This window comes from Tenebrio molitor, chromosome 2, assembly GCF_963966145.1.
Source record: "Tenebrio molitor chromosome 2, icTenMoli1.1, whole genome shotgun sequence".
In the NCBI taxonomy this organism is placed as follows: Eukaryota; Metazoa; Arthropoda; class Insecta; order Coleoptera; family Tenebrionidae; genus Tenebrio; species Tenebrio molitor.
This window is the reverse complement of record NC_091047.1, coordinates 29,198,608-29,215,031: the sequence shown is the minus strand read 5'-3', so window position 1 is coordinate 29,215,031 and position 16,424 is coordinate 29,198,608. Positions and strand designations below refer to the sequence as shown.

Below are 16,424 nucleotides of genomic sequence, written 5' to 3'. Positions count from 1 at the left end.
AACTGTAATTGAAAGGATCTGTCAGTTGTGGCGATATCTCCAATGGCCAATATAATGCATAACTAGAAAATAATATTTTTTGTTCGACACTGTCAGAATTTGAGAATTTTCTCCTGTGTGGACGGATTTTGATAAATGTCACAACTTGTCAAAACGAAACGTCAAGCTAATTTTAAAGGTTTTCAGCGATTTGGAGCCTTTGGGGGGCTCGTCGAACAAAAAAACGTTGTATTCAACTCGTTCCTGTGTAATTTGGGCTTTTTTTTGGCACTCGTGGACTTTTAAAACTCTCGTTTCACTCGAGTTTTAAATTGGCCCACTCATGCCAAAAAAAAGCCCAAATTACACACGAACTCGTTAAATAAACTACTATTTTCTACTCCCTTCTATAAAGTGCCATATTTTGCACTGACAAATAGTATGTAAAACATCACTTGAAATACGATTGTTCATCATTATTCACGCTTGATAATTATCCATTCAGGCGTTTTCGTCATATTAAAGATGCTCGAAGCTTATTTAAACACGGCTAGAATTTTTTGGACATCTATCAAGTTAGGGGGAGATTCACGAAACATTGCAAATTTGCAAATCGTTAACGAAACGGCAAATACAATGCTTCAACAATGTCGGTTGTCATGGTTTTGAAATTGCAACGTCTTATCGAGCCTTACCGAGTTTCGTGAATGACCGCCTTTCGCCTCGTTTCACTCCCGTTTTAAAATGGCCCACGCGTGACAAAAAAGACCCAATTTACACACAAACTCGTCAAATAAACTACTATTATACAACAAGTTATTATAAACGACACTTTAGACACAAGTTTTATGTTAAGCACGAGCGAAGCGTGGCGGAGCGAGTGTTTAATAAACGAGTGTCTAGAGAAGTTTATAAAACGTGTTGCATACTATACTTTTTCTACGACCAATAAACAAATGAAACAAGCAACTTTTTTATTAAACGTTAATTTATACATATGTACAAACTAAATTCATCGAAATATTATAAGTTCGCTCATACTGATACCGTGATTTCTCAGGCAACAAATTGTTGGTGGCTTCTGCTGCCGCTTGGGTTACTTCAGGGGTACCAACGAAATTTTCCTCTTCATTATCAGTTTCTATCAGGTCCATATTTGAAAAATAAAACGAATTATTTCACTGCAATGACGTTTTCTGTTACGCCGGATGCGAAAAAATTGATTCCCAAAACTGGATTATGTACCAACTGCCAATTTAGACAGTGACGAAATGATTAATAAACTATTTCAATGAGTCTGTCATTGAATAAAAATGAAATGAAATAAAAAATGAGATGAGATAGATAACGTGGAAATTGAATTTATATGTATAGCTAGTGCATTATCTCTTGACACGTGAGGTGCGCGGTGGGAGGAGTTTAGCAGGGAGAAGGAGAACTATCGGCAAAGATCGGTTCAGCAACAATTCAACAACGGCAATTTTTTAGAACGGGTGAGAGCCGTTCTTGACTAGTCGTCTGAATTTGGCCTTCTGCGCAACTTTAACTCTCGTGTCAAAAGATAACGCACCAGTTCTAAAATATTAATAAGGTGTGGAAGCCACGGCCTAGAGGAAAGAAAGTGTCACCACTGCTGCGGACTTGGCTAGTGGGTAAATCTGGGACCTTCAGGTGAGTCCGGGGACGACCTGGACTGACAGAACTTGATGAGATCTTGATCCGCAAAAGCGTTCGGTCTGGAACCTGTCGTAATGAAGTCCTTGATCCGCTTGGCGATTTGGGGCGGTGGTACTTGAACGAATCATCTCCAACGGCCCCTCGTGAACTTCACTAAGTCGTCCTGTCAGCCCTGCAAATTCACTGGATCACTGTCCCCTTGACTCTCCCCAGGCACTAACCACACTGCCAGCCGTGAACTTCCCCTTTTTTTTCCTGGTTCCCACAATTTATAGCTTTTGCCTCCTCTCTGCGCGGATTTTTCGACGGAAGTCCGTGTATGTTTTTGTCGCGACGGGTTCTAGAACGTTCTAGAGATTTAAAAGCGCGCGGCGAGGCGATTTAAACCGTAGTAGTACATATGGGATATTTTGTTGCTTAAACCAATCTTGGGTTGTTCTCGCATAATGGCACGATGCCAGATTCGGTCAGAACGTAATATTGTCATTAACATGATGCTTTCTAAATATTAAATGATTTCTGGTAATTTCCATCTTGATGGTCGTATAGGATGCGTGAAGTTTTCGGCCTAATCTTCCCGTTGAAACTCTCTTTATATTTTTTGCAGATTCAATCAAGTTCTGAAGTCTTGGATGATTCAAAACTCTTCCCGTTTTGGGAATACATGGCAAATCTTCCTCACATGATGCGGTAAATTGTTGTCTTAGAAATATTTTGGTTTCCATAAATGGCGACAATATCACGTTTGAGCATTTGGCCAACCATCTTGTAAATTCTCTTTTGCAATAATTATAGCTTGTAAGAAATTTTGTAAATCTTTGTCAATACGTATTGTTAAGCTCTAGGGGAAATTTGACAGATTTGCCATATCCAATGGTTGATTGCTTTATTTTTAATAGGAAAAAAAATAATACGAAAAATGTTCCCAAAACTTTTGTTACGTACTGAAACATTTCGACTTCCTTGATTTTTCCTCGATGAAACTTTCCTCCCTCATTTGGTGTATTGTTGAAAAATACGAAACAAAAATAATGAGAAAAGAGATATTTATGGATCCTACGTTGTGTTTTATATATAATTTAATTTAATTTAATTTGGTTCGACTAGAGGCCGTACCTTCGGAAGGTTTTTCCAAATGGAATTAAAACGATTGAGCACACTTCACGTAAATTTTATTTAACAAATAATCGAGTGTGGTGGTGTTTGGTCCCAACACATTATAGAAATAAATAAATGAATTTAATAACAGAAGTTGGTGGAAATTTGACCCAATGAAATTTGACTCGTGGCCCACGAATTGAGATCTGACTCATAAATAAATGACTAAGCTGGGCAAATACAGAAGTTTCTCGCGCGAATAGCATTCATTATACGAGTCTGAGATGCGAACTATGTAATCCGGTGTAGATTTGAATTATTTCCCCAATTAAACTGAACCCGACGCGATGCCTTGGAATCTCACAGATCACCCTGGTCTACTCCGGTCTTTTTTTGCTTCACCAATTTTAAAAGCGCAAAACGATATCGCAAATCTGGTCCTTCGAGAAAACGCGAACAATAACTTTAAAAAATAGACGAATAAGCATTCATTTCATTAGCGCTCGACGCGATACTGATAACATGTTCAGAAACCACAATTTTCCCAAGAATTTTAGCCACAAATACGTTAAGATATGACCGCGTCAAAGGAAAACGGTCATGAATACTGTATTTAAGTGAATTTTGTTTCAATAAGTAACGGTAGTCTATTATAAGCAACTAACCGAGTTAAACATATTTATTCAGATTCAAAACATATATTTTAAGTTCTAATGTTGGATGTTAGTGTGCAAGATCAGTATGTGGATTGTTAAATATATAACTGCACTTGTTTTGATGATTGAAGTAGCCAACAGTCATACATTTTTAGGTAAGTTTTGTATTCAATTGAAAATAGTATGTATTATTAATAACAAAAAGCAAACGATAGATCACTTCTTGATTTTTTTTAATTTTTAGTGTCACAGATTAAAATTATCTGAAAATGCACTAGTGCAAGTGCATGTTTCGTGAATGAAAAAAGATCGCAGTATTTAATTCACCAACACTTAAATCGCATCATATACTATTAGCGATATCGCAATAACAATTTCTGGGTTAAACATATTTGAATAATACAATTTTATTTTTCATGATAACTCCTAGGACACGAAATACGTAAACATGTCCATAACAACCGGGGAATGATACAGGGCGTAATAAGAATAAGCGGGCGTAATGAATTCATAACGCCCTCATCAATTCAAAATTGCTATTTTTTTTTTAAGAATACGTATAGTGAAAAATAAAATCTTGTATGCACCACGGCGTCACCGAATGATTACGCCCATCGAACGATATCCATCTCTAGGGCTTTAGTCCTCGAGCTGGATTCATCGTTCTCCGGGCGTAATCATCGTTGTAACGCCCTTGGTGCTTAAATAGCTATTATGATGGAAAAAAATCCTAATTCGATTAAAATGACACTAATTAAACTGATGACTTTTTTACTAAGTTGATAAACTGCAAGAGGTGCAGTTTTGCGTTCTCGATTAAAGATGGAATTACAAAGCTTGATTTACTATACTATACAATCACTATCGAGAATTTCACGCACGCGCAGGCGCAGTGACAGTTCACACCACGTTGACAGCTGTAAGAGTAATGGGTCTGTCACAATAGTGTTAATGTTAGTGGTAATGTTATAATGTTAGTGGAGATGGCAATGGTGATGTTAGTAGTCCAGTGTTCACAATAATGTTACTCTTACAGCTGTCAACGTGGTGTGAACTGTCACTGCGCCTGCGCGTGCGTGAAATTCTCGATGGTGATTGGTAGATGCGCGAGCGCACTCGTCAGTCAAAATTCTCACTCTCGTATAATGATGCATTTCTATCACTTATAATAATAATATACTATTTTCAGTAATGTTGATAACAAAATAATGTAAACAACAGTTTTTAAATTCTAGATATTAAATTTATGATCAGTTACCATAAAATCACCAATTTAGTGTAGTTTAAACTTCACACAGATTGACTTTAAAAACTATCCGATAGTGTAAAACTGTGAGTGAAGCATTTGTAGATGCAAGATGGGTAATTTTAATTGTTGCGAAAATTCGGATTATTGTAGAAATAAGAAAACTAATGTGATTTATTTATTTTTCTACAACCGTCAAAAAAACGTGACATTTATGCATCGTTATCAAGTCGCAAAGTACGTCATTTTTAATAGTGAAAAAATATTTGTCAAAAAGACCTGACGGTCTCGACCAAAAACTCATTCTCATGCCCCAACAAAAAACAATCATTTTGCTCACTTAATACAAAAATAACTATTGTTGTTACTTAGAAAAACGCAACTAAAACGTTTTAAAGCAACTCATTTAAAGTGAACACGAAATTGTACATTTAGTCAACAGGTAGTTGTGAAAAATTATTTATAGTTGGTACAAGTGGTCAGATTACACTGTACAGGTCGGGCGTCGTATACGTGCACGCGAGAAATGGCGACTTCTAATTAAATAAAATTTTCGAAATTTTTCACTTACCTGGGTATTGGTAAGGTATATTTCTTAATTTTTTGATAATTTTCACTAACAAACAAAGCCAAAAAATAGTAGTAAATTTTTCCAAAAAGTCAAATTCTGATTTTTATACTAATCTACCCAGATTCACTTCCCATAATTACGAGTATGTATTTACGAAATCAGCAAAAAAAAACAATTAGATTTTGAATTAAACGCAATTTTACATTTTAACTTTGAAAATAATTTTTATTTATGACCTGCTACTTGTGCTTTTGTAAATTTAGGTGACAATGGGAATTGTCAATTTTATGGCAAAGCTGTAATAAGAGACTCAAAACGGGCGGCTAGTAGTGAATGAACCTTTTGTTGGCAAATTATACCATTTGGGCCATAAATCACGCGTCTGGTTTGCGTTTAAGTAAAAAAGCGAATTAATTAGCTAACCAAGTCAAAATTTGTAATTGTGCCACCGGGGTTTGATGCGCTAGCAGGTATAGATTCATTTCGTGCAAAAACATTATAGGTAAATTAACAGTTAATATCAGAAAACTAACAAAACTGTTACGGCCTTATCTATTAACAAAAAAAAATTTTTTAATTTTCAAATATACCTTATCAATAATAATTAGTTAGGTAATTATGTTGATAAGCACTGCACTATTACTTGATAGTAATATCCGTAATAGTGTATGTACTCCGGCAAAATTGCCGTGCCGCCGGGTGGAGGTTTAATTAGGTAGAATATACCCTAAGGGAGTCCGTTTCGGCTCAGGGACGCGAGGGTCGCGGGTTCGATTCCGACCCAGGACGAAATTTAAAAAAAAAAAAGCAGGCTATATTCTATGTCGTGATTCGGAAGTCACGTTAAGCCGTTGGTCCCGGTCTATTGTGTTGGTCATCACGCCCCTCATAGATTTGTAAACCAGTCCTAGACTGTGTAACAACATATTTTAATTAGAAGTCGTGATTTCTCGCGTGCGCGTAAAGGACGCCCGACCCGGTTTAAGCAGACAAGCGTTCGGTAGAGGTCTTTCAATTCCTCATGGGTTTTGACCTTGGAAATATCTGCGCGAAGGCAGAGCCATAAACTAGCGAAGAATCTGCAAATGAAAATTGAAAACGTCGACTATTTTAGCCACGCGTTAAATTCAATGGAATTAAATTACGAATGGAATAAAAAGTCGCCGAACACGTGATAAATTAGCAAACTCGATAACACGTAGAAGAACATCACAGAACACTATCTGATTATTTACTCTTAGAGACGTAGCGAATGACGATGTTTTCTGATCGCTTTGTAGCACCTACTAGAAACCGATATCCGTCGTTTGCGCAGATATGACTCACAACCCATGAGAGACCTCTATCTAACTCGGTTTCACTCGAAATCGGCAGCCAGTGCAAAAGGAAGTTGGGTTCGAGTTGGTTCCGAAGACTTCCGTAGTTAGCGAGGTTGAAGGGTCTCGACCAATAGCGGGCGAGTAGGAGTACTCACCCCCAAAGTGGGGATGTCCGGTGCGCCACGGAACTAATCCCCACAGCTATCCAGCCTTCATTTAAATTTATCCTGAAAGTTGGTGATGAAGAGTCTATTGTGAACGCACAACGGATCACGGGTCAGCTGTTTAAATCTTACGTTTTTTTACACGAATGGTGCGTTCACATTTGAGTCTTCAACGCCAATTTTAAGTAAATTTAAATGAACGCACGATATAAAATATCCATGAAATACTCGAGCACATTTTTACATATTTCTAGATGATTCGTGTACGTTGCAACCGTTTGGATCTCCAGGAGTTTGCAAACTTATGAGCGACTGTAAATACCCTGTTAAACAATTACATAAATATTCTTATTACCCACAAATATGTGGTGTTCAACGCCGCGAACCAATAGTTTGCTGCCCAAATAAGAATAAAATACGGAAAGTGAGAAAACCAGGTGAAATAAGTAAGAAAAGTATGTGACAAATTTTAAAGGAAATATCAAGTACTTATCTACTAACATGTTGTTCGTTTTAAGAGTGTAAAGAATATTCCGAGTACGTTAATGAGATTATAAGACCACCAATTTTGCTACCTAATGTACGTAAAATTAAAAGGAACGAATGTGGTCACAAAGTTAGTCCACTCATTGTTGGAGGAGAAATGGCTAATATAAGAGAATTTCCTCATATGGTAAAAGCACAAATTAAACACAAAATGATCTTTTTTACTTTATTTTATACATTATAGACAGCTATAGGATTTAAAAATAATTCTGACAAATTACGTTGGCTTTGTGGAGGAACAATTCTAAGTGAACAATATATTCTAACAGCAGCACATTGCTTGCACGACAAAGACTAGTAAGTAAAAATTATTTTATATAATACATAGGATAAGTGTAAACATCAATTACAATAATTAGCATTAATATCACACAAATGGCAACAAAACAAAACGTTTTCTCTAACTCTGCTTCTTGAAAAACAGTTACCACGGTCATTATATGTTTGTTTCAAATATCAATTTCTTTTCACTTATCGTCTTCTGTCCGTTTTGGAACCTTGTTCTCTACATTTTCTTTCCATTTAGGTCATTTAAAAATAAAAATATCCCTCGTGTTTGTCGCCTTTGCATCACAGTTGGTAAACAAACATTTCAAATGTTCGTAAAAAAGTGTAGTTTTTGAACTGTGAAACTTTTCAGGCAATGATATAAAAGCACAAGTTTTTCATAGTCTTGTGCTTTTTATTAATAAAGGAGTTGTCAGAAGACATGCCATCGGTATATTTTATTGTCACCATAATCGTCATCAAATAAGCTATCAATTATCATATATCCACGAATTAGTTGGAAACATCTATTGTTTCAACAACTACAAAGTATAGTCCTCCAAAATTGCTAAGAGCTCATAAAATTTTAGGGGTATAACCAGCCATTATTAAAATATTAACTTATCTCAAATGGTTTATTGGATTAACAAACCGCCCAAGTGAACAGCTGCAGGCCCTTTGCGTTAGAGAGAGAGAGAGGAACCGTTGTTCTTTGCATCCCTGATTCACAAAAATAAAATTCTGGTTGAGCCACAATAGTCGGCTTAATATTAATATATAACTCAAGAAGGAGAAATCATTAAAAATTTAAATAAAGGAGAATTTTATAAATATTTAGGTATTAATCAATCAAATCATATTCAACACTCAATTATAAAAGAAAATTTAGAAAAGCAATTTTATTTAAGAATTAAATCTATTTTAAAATCAAAATTAAACGGTAATAATTTAATTAAAGCAGTTAATACATATGCTGTTCCATTACTGACCTATTCTTTCGGTGTTATAAAATGGTCCAAAACTAATTTACAGAACATAAACATTAAAACTAGAGTTCTTTTTACCAAATTTAGTAAACACCATCCTAAATCTGCTATTGAAAGATTTAATTTACCACGCGAAAACGGTGGTAGGGGTTTTTCAAATCTAGAAATACTGCTAAAAAATCAAATTGCTTCACTAAAAAATTATTTCCTCAATAGAGCTCGTGATAACACCTTTTTAATGCTTTGGTTTCAGCCGATAAAGGCTACACACCTTTAAATTTAAGTGATAATATAATTTCAGATATTGTTAAGCCAAATATACCTGACACTATAGCAAATATAAAACAGAAGTCTTTACATGGGAGATACTTTAAAGAACTGGAACAACCAGAAGTTAATATTCAGGCCTCTCATGCATGGCTTAAGAAATCAAATATTCACCCTGAGACGGAGGGTTTTATATTTGCAATACAAGATCGTGTTATAAATACAAGAAATTATAAAAAACACATATGCGGTTTACAATCGATAAATTGATAAATGTAGGATTTGCGGAACTGAAGGGGAAACAATTGAACACATCATTTCTTCTTGCACCGTTTTGGCTCAAAGCGAATATAAAAAACGTCACGATATATTCGCTAAAATTATACACATGAATTTAGCTGTTAAATTCAATTTATTAAAGAATACACAACCACATTATAGTTATACACCAGCAAGTTGTTTGGAAAATGACAGTTACAAGTTATATTTTGATAGAACAATTTTAACTGACATTCATATTAAGCTAAACAGACCAGACATTATAATTTTAAATAAACAACAAAAGCAAGCATATCTTCTAGATATAGCTGTTCCAAATTCACATAATATAACACAGACATATAACACAAAAATTAATAAATATTTAGAGCTCTCCGTTGCTATGAGAAATCTTTGGTGTTTAGAAAAAATTTCGATTTTACCACTTGTAATTTCAGCAACGGGAATAGTACCGCAATCTCTTTTTAAAAATTTAAAAATTGTGGATTTAGATAACACATTGGTAGTTGAAATTCAAAAAGGTATATTATTATACTCATGTCACATCGTGAGGAAGTTCCTTAACATTGACACAGAACATAATACACAACAAAGTCAAAATGCGGAGGCGAGACGCCGGTAATTATGTTGATAAGCACTGCACTATTACTTGATAGTAATATCCGTAATAGTGTATGTACTCCGGCAAAATTGCCGTGCCGCCGGGTGGAGGTGGGATACGAAAAATATAATTAATACAGGGTTATTCACGAGAGGGGTATTTCTGATTTTTTTTTTTTACCGCAACCCATTATACACATTGCAACAATATCTTGATTTCAAATTTTGAAAATAATTATAACTGAATCCACGATGGTTCTTAGTCCTGTCTCTTTGACGTTAAAGTAAAAAATTTTTGTTAATTCGAAAAATTTATTTTAAAATAACGACGAAAAGACTGATGCTTCTCATTTATGGAGAGTGTGAAAAGAATTCTGTCGCCGCTGCGGACGTTTACAAGCCGATCATAGACACTTCGAACACCTTTTACTTACATTAACTTAATTCGTTAATTTTTTTTTTGTTGAATTTTGATTAAATACAGGTTATCTGCCAATCTGACATTTCTGACAAATCTATCCAACTTACTTTGATTTTTAATTTAAAAGAAATAACACATTTGATTTAGTACAGTGTGGAATAAAATGATTTACATCTAGCTACCTTTGCATTATCCTTGTAAAAATACGAAATGCCACTCTACAAAAAAAAGGAAGCCTAACCTCAAAATATACATCCAAATTCCAAATGTGATTTATTGCGAAGGGATGAATGCAACGTTGAGATTGAAATTAAAAAGGAGCTAACAAAAGCAAGTCACAGCTAGTGTTGAAAGTGGCCACCAACGTTTGTTAATTCAATTTAAGAAATTGTAACAATTGTCAATTCGATTGATGACATTTATTGACCGAACTAATAGTTCGGCACTTCGAAAAAAAAGTAGAGCGGTACAAGAAAATTTACATGTGCAAAAATTGTAGTTACTGCCATAGGTATTGTTGGTTGCGGCAAAATAAAAATTCAGAAGTACCCCTCTCGTGAATAACCTGTATAGTTTGTTTTTTAATCAAAGAACCACGACCTGTTGATTTAGGTTTGCAAATATAAAATTTTACTAAATTTAGGAAATTTAATGATATCTGTTGGCTATACCAGCCAACGCCTGTCATTTTTAATGTCCTTGAAAGTACGTAAACTCACATCTAAAATTTGAACGTGTTATTAAAAATGCCTCGCAAAGTAAGACATTTATTAAACTTTCAAGTTAGTTGTTATTAGTTATTGTTAACTTTATTAACATGCTGCGCTTCTAATATCTCTAATAACCTCAATTTCTACATGATGAGATTTTTCACCCTAGGTCAAAAGTGTACAATGTTGTCAGCTCTATTTTAGGTGTAAATTGCGGTGTTGTGGTTCTTTGATTAAAAAACAGACTGTATATATATAGTATATTGTATATCAAGAGTCGAAAATGAAAGATTTCACACGAGTTTGCAGAATTGAGCCACAAGCCGTAGGCGCGTGGCTTAAGCAAACGAGTGTGAAATCGAATTTTCAACACGTGGTATACACGATACTTTTCCGACGACCACAAAAAAAAACGCTAATATTCGGTATTCCTTCAAACTTCAAATATTATTCGACAGAGCTGCGGACAAAACATACATTGGTGGCCATGGTTACTACAACTGTGTGCAATGATTTCATTGCGCACAGGCTAGAAGGTATCTGATTGGCTAACCAGTTTCATTGCACACGGGTTCGCTATTTGCATGCAATAGCCAACTTTCAATAATAGTTATTTGTGCGAATTTACGCATTTTTCATAGTGGTCGTCGGAAAAAATATTTTTATAACGGCTCATTACACCCCTAAATTTTATGAGCTCTTAGGAACTTTGGAGGACTATACAGGATCATTATAAATGATTGTCCCATCGCAGTTGGCGTTGGTGACAGGGTTTAATGTGCCGCAAGCCTTATAAAATGAATGAGACTAGTATCACCGATAGGTGGCGCTCCTGGCGGAAGTGGAAATCAAGTTTACTAGTTTGGCTAACGTTGCGAGGGTGCGGCACATCCAAAATTTGTGTGGGGTTTCAACGCCAACTCTAAGGCACGTTGTATAAAACGATGTCAAGTTCGTTGTTAAAGTTAACATTATGTCAAGCAATCTGATTGGGGGAAATTTAATATTGGATTTGAATCAGCCAATTAAATGGGTGGATTTCCGATTTGACCCGTTGTTAGCTGATACGATGTTAACTAAGCTTTATACAACCGATCTTAAGTGTTCACGCTTGTGTGTTAATGTAGGGATCTCAAATCCTTTGTGTCGTGAGTTATTTTTCGTATAAGTGTACCTCTATACTTATCAGCTACCTAAAGACAATACTGGTAATTGAAAATGCACTGAGAATGAGAAAAATGAAGATGTATACCTACGAAGAAAAAGCTCAAACTGGATCAAAGGTTACACTATTGGTCACAGTCTTTGAGTGGGTACACATTTCATTACTGTAACATAATAGTAATTTATTATAAGAGTTTTAAAAGACACCATTTTGTCGCACGCGTTTTTTTAGAGCACGAAGAGCGCAGCGACGAGTGCTATAAAGCAAACAAATGCGACAAAATGGCTTATAAAACGAGTATAATACAATATTTTTTCTATTTTGTCCCTTAAATTAAAAAAAAAGTTCAAAACATAATGCTAGGAAAATTATATTCGACAAATATACCTAAGTTGGTAACGCTGGTAAATAGACGAATAATTGTAAGTTTTGAATTTAAAGTGTCGTGAAGTGCAGTGAACACTGATAATAATAATAATAATAATGACTGTATTAAAGAGAAAAGATCACGTAACAACAACTCACTATGAGTCACTGCCAACATTAAAAATTTAAGTAAATGTTCCTGAAACGCGTATCGAAAAGAGCTCCTTTTCGAAACCCGTTTGAGTGTTATGAAATGTGTACTTAAGACTTCGTAAATACTAATTTACGGACACAGAACCTGCACTAACGAATAATACAGTGGACTGCATCTTAATTTGTCCAGATAATAATTGTCCTTCAGTTTTACACTTAGTAGTCGTCGTAAAAATCCTTTGACTTTGTGTTTCACTATTGGAGACGATATTGTTTTCATGTTATCGAGACAATTTTTTTATACATTTTGTCCAAAGAATTTGAATATTATAAGTATATGTATATTTTAGTGGGGAACCCAAATACGTACAACTTGGTACAACGAATCTCTTCGACAAATCCTCTCATAGACAAAGATTGAATATTTTGAAGCTTATACCACATCCGCAGTATATGTATCCTAGTAACTACCATGACATAGCACTAATCAAGTTGGAAAAACCCGCTAAAATGAACTCGTACGCAAGACCCGCATGCCTTTATTCAAAACCAGAAATATCATTTGAAAGAGCAATCGCGACTGGATGGGGTGATGTGACACTTGATGGCGGTGTATCAAACGGAGACCTACGCAAAGTAACACTGAAGTTAGTTGATAATGATTCATGCAATTCGTCATATATATACCATATTTCAAAAAAGAAACTTAAGAATGGAATTGTGAAGTATACCCAACTATGTGCTGGTTCAAAGAGTGAAAAGAAAATTGAAGATACTTGTTTGGTAAGACAATAATTATTATCAAATGTACATAAGACTTTGACTTTTTGACTTTTCTAAACTAATATAACAAATAGAGTAGCAACTCGATAATTAGTCACTCGTTAATTCGTCATGTTCTGTAATTCGTCACCTCAATTACAGGATTATTCTAAATGTTTGTAGTCGAAGTAGGCGTGAAAACTGAATGTAAAATTTATGGTTGCCGCTCCACATAAAAAAACATCAAAATAATGTAAATAAGTGACTACACACACACTGTTCACACATGGGAGTTATATTGGGTGCAAAACGACTCAATATTTCTGGATTCAATTTTTAATTTAACAAAAATAAATAAAATTCTCATCACCGCACTTTTCACCTAAAAAATGTAAGGTTCTCGATGATAAATAAGGTAGCGACAACTCATTGTTCATTTTTGAGACTCCAAATTAAAAGAGGATATTATCGACAAATGCCGTGAGTGTGACAAAGACAGAAGTATACACAATTTTATGGGTGGTTTGTATCGTGTCGAACAGATTAACTTGCATAAACTCCAAATTAAGTGAGATGGAAATATTGGCGCAACCGTTGTCGTTACCTTTTATAATCGAGAACCTTAAAAAAATGACAGTGACAGCGACAAAATTAACAGTTCACATGAAAGCGGCAAAAATGTAATAACATGGGCATGGCCTACTTCGACTACAGTCATTTAGAATAACCCTGTATAACCACTGATTATGCTTGTTGTACATACACGTCGCTAAAAACTATGGATACAGCTAAATATTTCCAGAACGGTTTAGCAGAGATCGTTAAAATTCGGTACACAGTTAGAAAGAAGTGTTGAAATTCCATCATTTGACATTTTTTGAATTTTTTAAAATCATTTATTTTGAAGATACAAAGCTAACTGATTTTTTTTAAATGGCACGGGGGGTCAAATTTAATATCTTTAAAAAGAGTATTTTTTGCGAATTCAGTGATGTATCCATACTTTTTAGCGACCTGTGTGTACGTACCGTAGTTTTGTTTTGGTAGTATTTTTGTTAAATTTTTTTTTTTAATGATTTTAAATGATTGTGACTTTTTTTCTTAAGTTGGGAACATTTTTCATAAATTATTTTGGCAAACTTGATACCTTAATCAACACATTGGCGTACGTATGTCATTTAGACATTTTATGTATTAATAAATTGTGTCAAATAGGCGAGGACGCCTATGTTTATGTCAACTATCACATTAAAAAGCAGAATAACCAACAATAATATTACCAACCTATGAAAAAAAGTCGCATTCATTTAAAATCACCCGGTATGTACGGGGGTCCTTCTTGTTCGCCCGGTAGAAGTTAAGTGCGGTGTGATCAAGAATGACTGAGTCTGTTGGTAACAATGAAATTTGGCAAATTTGAAAATTACAATCAAAGGTTCATTTTTGTAATAGCATAAACGTAACCGGCATAACCAAAAATGTTTTTAATGTTTAATTAAAGTTAAAAAATTCAGTCAGTGCGAATCACGAGACAAAAAACATCAGTACAATTGACAATTGACAATTGTTTCATTGCCAACAGACTCAGTCATTGTTGATCACGCTGTAGTTTGCGTCAATTACAATTATTAAAAAAGTACTGCAAAATGCGTTTAATTAATTTTCCTGGAATTTTCTATAATTCGTCAATTTCCCTAATTCGTCATCCACCCGGTCCGGACGTGACGAATTATCGAGTTTCTAGTGTATATTTTTAATAGTTGTAATACCATCTAATAATCTCTAACGGAAATTAACAAATTAACATTAACTGAAGTACAAATAATTTTCAGCGGTAAATAGGTAAATAAACAAACTTCTTCATCTATACGGTTTACTTTTATAGGGTGACTCTGGAGGACCTTTGCAGATATATCACGTTGACGATGGAATATATTGTATGTATGACATAATTGGAGTAACATCATTTGGAAAGTCATGTTCTGGTGAATCAGGAGTCTATACCAGAGTTTCTAATTACATTAAATGGATAGAAGATATTGTGTGGCCAAGTATACAAAAATTTTCGGGCGCACCAAAATTGCGGACCAAAAGAACCCTCTAAGAAGGTATCGTCTCTACGGATTCTTAATCCCACATGTACCTTGCGGACCGATACCTGAGAGGATTGATTCCATTTTTTTTTTAATATAAACTCACACTGGCACTGCCAGTTGCCTACTTTTATTATCAATATTTCTTCTGATATTGCTTGTATCTTTTTCTGTAATTGTGTTTAATACGTGAGCTAAAAAGTGTTATTGTAAATATTTATTCTGAATAAAATTGTTGAAACCTTACCGTTTTCGATTAAAACATTGTGTATCAATTTCGAAGGCCGTTCAGAAATATCATCCATAGCTTTTCGCTTTACACCAGCATTTATTATTTGAGTGTTTAATTTTGCTTGATTTCTTGATGGTTATGTATTTTATTTCATCGGGAAGTTATTCTTCACCAACTGAAAATTTTAGCATTGCACATTTTGTTGCTACACGCCCGAAAAGTTTCACCACTTTTCAACTTTTCAACACTCTTTACGACAAAATGTAAAACCATTTACAATAATCAAGGTTTTTCCTCTTTCATTTGTGACTTTTTGGCAACTCATGTTGATGCGGCACGATAATAACAAATGCAAATAACTGATAAGTAAAACAATGTCTTGAGTACACCACATCTTCATCCCCTACCATCCCATCGAAACCATTTTAGAAGGTCAGTTTTATCGGCAATACTAGACTGAAAAGACTTTAAGGAGAACACACCAATAAAGTTGCGCAGTAGACGGAACACGTTAGTCGAGTTAATTTCTCAAAGTTAGGTCAGGTCAGGTCAGGTCAGATTGTTGCGATTGTACCTGCGGATTATTGAGGATCGGTACTAACCACTTTTACGACAACCCTCGTTAAGCGGACAATAAACCACTCAAGGAATCAAAAAGTTAATTTAAAATATCCATAGACGGACTATACAATGAACGAATATTTATTCCCTCACCTGCAGGGAGCATCTTAGTAATACTTTGGGAAATGTATAACTACACAATGCCGCTCCCTGCATCTGAGTCTCATGAGTCATGAAAAAGAATTTGTCAGCATTTTTCTGAAAATAAATAGTAGCATTTCATATTATTCCAAACAACGTGAAGTT

The 16,424-nt window shown here is 34.8% G+C and overlaps 1 protein-coding gene across 1 annotated transcript; it reads left to right on the top strand.

Moving 5' to 3' along the window:
* The first annotated feature begins 3,341 nt into the window (after positions 1 to 3,341).
* Positions 3,342 to 15,571, top strand: LOC138123227 (serine protease snake-like). The gene is made up of 6 exons (XM_069037831.1): positions 3,342 to 3,565; positions 6,965 to 7,165; positions 7,229 to 7,383; positions 7,441 to 7,553; positions 12,821 to 13,253; positions 15,118 to 15,571. The coding sequence occupies exons 1-6, from the start codon at positions 3,475 to 3,477 to the stop codon at positions 15,334 to 15,336; spliced, it is 1,212 nt and encodes a 403-aa protein (XP_068893932.1). The 5' UTR covers positions 3,342 to 3,474; the 3' UTR covers positions 15,337 to 15,571.
* Positions 15,572 to 16,424: the final 853 nt, after the last annotated feature.

Coding starts and splice junctions, on each gene's coding strand:
- LOC138123227 (XM_069037831.1), top strand. CDS start 3,475: ATGTTAGTGTGCAAGATCAGTATGTGGATTGTTAAATATATAACTGCA. Junction 7,384..7,440: donor TAAGAGAATTTCCTCATATG/GTAAAAGCACAA, acceptor TATACATTATAG/ACAGCTATAGGATTTAAAAA. Junction 13,254..15,117: donor AAATTGAAGATACTTGTTTG/GTAAGACAATAA, acceptor TTACTTTTATAG/GGTGACTCTGGAGGACCTTT.